Source organism: Penaeus japonicus, unplaced genomic scaffold, assembly GCF_977035675.1.
Source record: "Penaeus japonicus unplaced genomic scaffold, GWHDUDI00000001_assembly GWHDUDI00000039, whole genome shotgun sequence".
Classification (NCBI taxonomy): domain Eukaryota; kingdom Metazoa; phylum Arthropoda; class Malacostraca; order Decapoda; family Penaeidae; genus Penaeus; species Penaeus japonicus.
The window spans coordinates 12,967,273-12,973,894 of NW_028234441.1; the positions used below are offsets into that span (position 1 = coordinate 12,967,273).

Below are 6,622 nucleotides of genomic sequence, written 5' to 3' on the forward strand. Positions count from 1 at the left end.
CACACACCACACACACACACACACACACACACACCACACACACACACACACACAACACATATAATATATATATATATATCTATATATATATATATATATCTATATATAGGCATATATCTATCTATCTATCTATCTATCTATCTATATATATATATATATATATATATTATATATATATAGTCATATATATATATATATATATATATATATATATATGTATATACATATATATATACATTATATATATATATACATATATATATATATATATATATATATATATATATATATATATATATATATATATATATAGATATGTTGCCGCATGAGCCATTGCGGCTGTTCAATTAATGTAAGGACGACTGATACCGCTGTGTAGTACTCACTCCAGTTTATTGAAAGTGGTCAAACCTGAAATATGTTACATGGTTACAATCAACATTGGTATAATCTGTCACAACAATCCTTTAACATTTACAATTGTGCAATACGTGTTATTATACTAAACAGGGTTATCAAATTGATATAGATCACTTAAACTAGATCTTTGTTATCACTAAATACATACACAGCGTGTTATTATACTAAACAAGGATATAAAGTTGATATAGTTCACTTAGACTAGATCTCTGTTACAAGTTGATAACCCTGTTTAGTATAATAACACGTATTGCACAATTGTAAATGTTAAAGAAAAATCCAAGAACGCGAAACAGAAGACGAGCCCCAACGCTGGACAGCCATCGGAAGGTAAACCAAAAACCGCGCTTTCAAAACACCTCGCTTTACTCCCACGATGGTTCGCGCCGCCGTGAAGCCCTGTCCTCCTTACTTCCCTCCCCCTCCTGCAATCCACGCGTTGACCTCCTCCTCGACCAACACCAGGGGCCCCGAGGACTCCAGAACGAGGTCGTGGAACTTGCGGACGTCGAAGGCCTCCCCGAGCTCAGCCGCAGCCTTGGCCTTCAGGTTGGAGATGGTCAGCTGCCCGATCTTGTACGCGACTGCCTGACCCGGCTGAGTGATGTAGCGGTCGACCTCGTTCTGGGGGGCGGGGGGGAGGGTGATAAGAGATGATAAAGGGAGATAATCAAGGAAATGTTATGTTGGTAAGATTGATACACCCGAAGAACACACTCACCTCTATGTTGTTGATTGACAGGGCAGAGTGTTGTGTCATGAAGTCAACAGCCTCCTGACGAGTCCAGCCGAGGGCGTGTATCCCCGTGTCCACCACCAGACGGCACGCCCTGAAGATCTCGAAGGAGTAGTGGCCGTACCTGCAGGGAATGAAATTCTGGAGGAGTTTCATCCTGTATTCTCTCTATATATATCTGTCTATCTATCTATCTTTCTATTTTTCACTCTTTCTCTATCTCTCAATTTATCTCTTAATCTATTTCTATCGCTCACTCTATCTCTAACTTTCTCTCTCTCTGTATCTCTCACTTTACCTCTATCTCTCAATTTATCTCTATTTCTATATATATCTCACTCTTTCTCCCTCTATATATATCTCTATCTCTCACTCTATCTCTAAGCCAACGAACGACCGGATTTTTAAACCGTATTTGTGTACAGTATTGTGTATATACTATTTCTATGTATCCTTTGGTAGTTACAGTTGTTCAATCCATAACATCACGTTCAATATTCATTCCATCAAATATTTGCTTTATAGAATCTCTCCGTACAACATCCTCTTCTGACACACACACACACTCCAGCCCCATCCACGCCCCCAGGGACAAACTACCGACGGCCCCGTACCTGTCGTAAGGATCACTGAAGAGCCCCATATCGAAGCCAAGGCTTTCGGAATAGAGGCCCCACCCTTCCAGGAAGCCTGTGTTCATGGGGAACCTGGAGGGCGCCTGGTAGTAGTTCCTGTCTTCCATGACCCTCCTGAAGAAGGGCATGTTGGGTGACTCGAGGCTGTGGGAGCCCTGCAGGTGGTGCCCCGGGTTCCCTTCGTGCAGGGAAAGGGTCATGATCTCGTAGGTCGGTCTTGAGGGGAGATTGACGGTTAGGGAGAGACGGAAGAGGGAAGAGAAGGGTAGGAGAATGAGGGGTGGGAGAGGAAGAGAAAGAGAGAGGGAAGGGGAGGAAAAGAGATAAAGCAAGAGAGAGGGAGGGGAGATAGAAGGAAAGAGATGAACAACAGAGACAAAGAAAAAGATTGAAAAATCAAGGGAAATAATGAACAATAACGTAGTATTGTCCGTCAGTATCAACACTAAGTGTGGAACAAATCCCACTTCTATTTTTTACATTTGTGACCACAGTCTTTTCTGTAAAACAGAATTTAATTCTATATATATTTTTGATCCCAAACTTAGTTGTTTAACAGCGACACATTTCATGAAAACATTACTATCAACAAATTAAGAAACGCATGGCCTAACTTTCATGCTTACTGTTTATCGTAGAAGTAAGTATTTACGTAGAAGACGCCGGGCCGAGAGCCGTCGTAGGACCCCGTCAGGTAGAAAGCGGCAGTGCCATCCGGTGAGGGTTTTGCCTCCAACCTGCACGCGACACATTATTGGCTCTTATGGTCGTCAGGATTTGAGGGGAACCAGAATATATATTTTTAATACCAACACTATTATCGTAATGATCTTTTTTTTTTTTTGGTATATTATCACTATCAAACTTTTCCCATCATGGTTCTTCTTGCGCCAATACTTTTATCGTTATGTCCCTTTTGCCATTTGCTATACCATCGCCTTGATTCGTTTATCGTAGCAACACTATCCTCCTCATCACTTAACATCAGAAAACGCAAACCCTATCCTGTGCATTATCCCTTTCCGTTCTCTTCCCGACACCTCATGAAAACCTCACAGAGAGACACTTGCTTGAGCTCCGTTTCGGGTAGGTTTATGAAGATCCTGGACAGCTCTGGGGGAATCACTTCGTAGCTCAAGCGCTCGAAGTACGCCATCATTTCCTCCGGGTCGTTCAGGTAGAAATTCGAGTCGTTTCGAATCATGGCCGAGAACTCCGGGACGCTCATGTCGTAACCCAGCTCCTGTATTACCTGAAGCGTAGGGGGGGGGGGCGGATTTAGGTAGGCCAAGAAATAGTTGTAGTTAATTTTTTTTGGGGGGAGGCATTGCGATCAATTTTAGTCTACCCCTTTTTTTTTCTTTTTCTTTTTTTTTTGCATGGTGCTTCCATCTCTTTTTCAGTGCGCCCCGTTTGGTTAATTATGCATGGTTAATCATTCACCTCTACCTCATGCCTTATGGCAATGCGCTCCATTTGGTCAACTCTTTGTATATATTCATGACATAGAGTAAGCATCACACACCCTACACACCCATAGGAATCCTAAAATTTATTTATCATTAGAAATACTAATGTAATTTTCAACTTTTCATCGTTCCATTGCTATCCTTACTGTTGTAGCAGTACTATGACTACTACCGTTACTATTACTACAGCCTTTACTACTATTACTACAAAGTTTACTAATATTATATATCATTCTTACTCCTACTACTGTCTTTACTGTCACTGCTATTACTGCTTCTACTGTTACTGTTACTATTCCCACTACTATTACTATTGAAACTACTTCTCCCTTTGAATGGTATTGTTGTATCCACGGCATTTACCTTCGCCATCTCTCCTTCGATGCGCGTGACTTCATCCAAACCGAGCTGGTGGATGTCAGTCACACCAAGATTGGTCGAGGTGTGGAACCTGGTGGATTGTTTGGTTCATTAATCATCCATCGGAAGTGTGAATTAGATTGGACTGATTTGGTAAAATGTATGAATCCGATTCGCTTTTGTTTTCTATACGAAAACCATTTTGTCTTTGTTTATCTAGCTCTTCGCTTTTGCTCTTTTTGTTTTCAAATATCTGCAACATAGACCTATCTAAATAACGCATTTTATTTCATTATTTGTTCTTTCTTTGTAGAATACAATTAATTTATATAAAATATTCTCAGACTACACACCTTAAAAGCTGATTATACCGTTGCGCCCCATCTGGCAAACTCGTAACAGCAATATCAGGTCGCGTTACGTATTCATTGTTGACATAGTTCTTGAGTGTTTCAAAAGCTGGTGAAATCTGGAGAAAAATCGGACGTAATAGATGCCAATTACAGATTTATGGTCCATGTTTAAGGTCGGAATTCATTCATTTGTTTCACTTTTATTTACTTTTATGGTTTCTCTATTTATGTTACGAAGAAAAGACAATGCAAGGAATTCAACAGGACAATAGTAATCCTACATAAAATTATACATATAATTATATACCATATATTCAGTCAATCATTACTGTTAAACGCATACTATGGTGGTGATGAGTGTTCGCGCGCGTTTTTGTAAGCTCTGGATTTGCTCCTCCGTGAATCCGTCCGGGAAACTAGTGAAAGTCGACCACAATGGCGAGTCTTCAGCTGTTTCCACTACAAACCTTCCCAGGCTCTCGCCGACGCCTTTCTGGAATTGAGAAGTTTTTTTCGTTGGGATAGGTGAGGGTTGCGGGTGTATGCGTGGGAGTTAGTTTCTCTTCTCTTCTCTTCTCTCTCTCTCTCTCTCTCTCTCTCTCTCTCTCTCTCTCTCTCTCTATATATATATATATATATATATATATATATATATATATTGTATTATATATATATGCATATATATATATATATATATATATATATAAATATATATATATATATATATATATATATATATATATATATATATATATATATATATATATATATATATGTGTGTGTGTGTGTGTGTGTGTGCGTGTATGTGTGTGTTATGTATATATATATATGTATATATGTGTGTTATATATATATATATATATATATATATATATATATATATATATATTATATATATATATCAGTGTGTATGTGTGTGTGTGTGTGTTTGTGTGTGTGTGTGTGTTTGTGTGTGTGTGTGTGTTTATTATATATATATATATATATATATATATATATATATATATATATATATATATAATATATATATATATATATATACATATTGTGTGTGTGTGTATACCTTCCATTTTTTCTTTCTTTCTTTCTGCATATAAATATAAGACACGCGCCCCACTCTCCGTGTTGAGTATTTCTCTCTCACATCGCCCATCCGCCTCGTTCCTTCCTCGTTCTCTTATGACCCAACGTCCATTATGTCCCCATCCTCTCTTCACTCTTCACTTTTCCCTCCTCCACACCCATCTTCCTTCTTCCTCTATCTTCTTCGTCCCTCTTCCATTCCCTTCTCTCCCTTCCACCTCCCCCCTCACCCTCATCCCTCCTCTTCCACCGCTTCACCCCTCCTCCTCCACCCCCTCACCTCTCCTCTTCCACCCCCTCATCCCCCTTCCTCCATCCCCTCACCCCTCCTCCTCCACCCCCTCACCCACCTCCTCCACCCCCTCACCCCTCCTCTTCCACCCCCTCACCCCTCCTCCTCCACCCCCTCACCCTTCCTCCTCCTCCACCCCCTCACCCTTCCTCCTCCTCCACCCCCTCACCCCTCCTCCTCCACCCCCTCACCCTTCCTCCTCCTCCACCCCCTCACCCCTCCACCCCTTACCTCACCTCCTCAACCCCCTCACCCCTCCTCCTCCACCCCCTCATCCCTCCACCCCCTCACCCCTCCTCCTCCACCCGCTCACCCCTCCACCTCCTCACCCCTCCTCCTCCACCCCCTCACCCACTTCCTCCACCCCCTCACCCTTCCTCCTCCTCCACCTCCTCACACCCCTCCCCTCACCCTCTTCCTCACCATCGTAATCGCATGCTGGACCACGCCCCTCGCCACGCCCTCCCTCATCAACAGCTCGATCTCCACCAGCTGCTGAGGGAGACCTTGGAGGCGAGAGAGCAACTTCTCGTAGTCGCCCTCCTCCTCGAACACCATCCACGAGATCAGTCTCTCGAGGTCGACGTGGACGCCCTCGCTGTAGCTCAGGGGGAGGAGGAACCTGGAGGAGAAGGGGGGGTGAGGAGGGGGATGTTGATGGTGATGATGAGGTAGTGTTGATGGTGATGAGGATGAGGGTGGTGTTGATGATGATGATGATGATGAGGGTGGTGTTGATGGTGATGAGGGTGGTGTTGATGGTGATGAGGAGGGTGGTGATGATGATGGGGAGGATGATGACTGTGAGAGTAATGACGGCGATGAGGGTGACGATGTTGAGGTGGGTGGTAAGGATGACGGTGAAGGTAATGATGAATTTTATGGTGAAATGAGGAAAATGAGGAGTTTTATATTGGAGATAGATATCAAAAGGATATCACTATTGAAGGCAGTTTCATGATGAAATTGACAATACTAATGGTGATGATGATAACCAGATATCATGATTATAGTAATTATGATATCATTCATGACAATCAAAGAAGTAATAATAATGATGATAACCAGATATCATGATTATAGTAATTATGATATCATTCATGACAATCAAAGAAGTAATAATAATGATGATAATAGTGAAGATGATAATGATGAAGTTAATGATGATAATAGTGAAGATGATAATGATGAAGTTAATGATGATAATTACGATGATGAATACGGTAATAATTACAATAAAACATCATAATAACTGACAATAATAAAATACTCAA

General features: G+C 41.4%; 1 protein-coding gene across 1 annotated transcript in view; it reads right to left on the reverse strand.

Annotated features, from left to right (window-relative positions):
- Positions 1-376: 376 nt before the first annotated feature.
- LOC122247652 (uncharacterized) overlaps positions 377-6,622 on the reverse strand; it is a 9,111-nt gene continuing 2,865 nt past the window's right edge. Inside the window, exons 4-12 of the mRNA XM_043007099.2 lie at positions 5,772-5,970; positions 4,317-4,466; positions 3,974-4,089; positions 3,624-3,711; positions 2,862-3,043; positions 2,418-2,528; positions 1,771-2,007; positions 1,142-1,280; positions 377-1,044 (exon numbers count right to left, since the gene is read on the reverse strand). Of these exons, the coding sequence (XP_042863033.2) occupies positions 829-1,044; positions 1,142-1,280; positions 1,771-2,007; positions 2,418-2,528; positions 2,862-3,043; positions 3,624-3,711; positions 3,974-4,089; positions 4,317-4,466; positions 5,772-5,970 (1,438 nt within the window). The 3' untranslated portion in view covers positions 377-828. The remainder of the gene's footprint in view (positions 1,045-1,141; positions 1,281-1,770; positions 2,008-2,417; positions 2,529-2,861; positions 3,044-3,623; positions 3,712-3,973; positions 4,090-4,316; positions 4,467-5,771; positions 5,971-6,622) is intronic.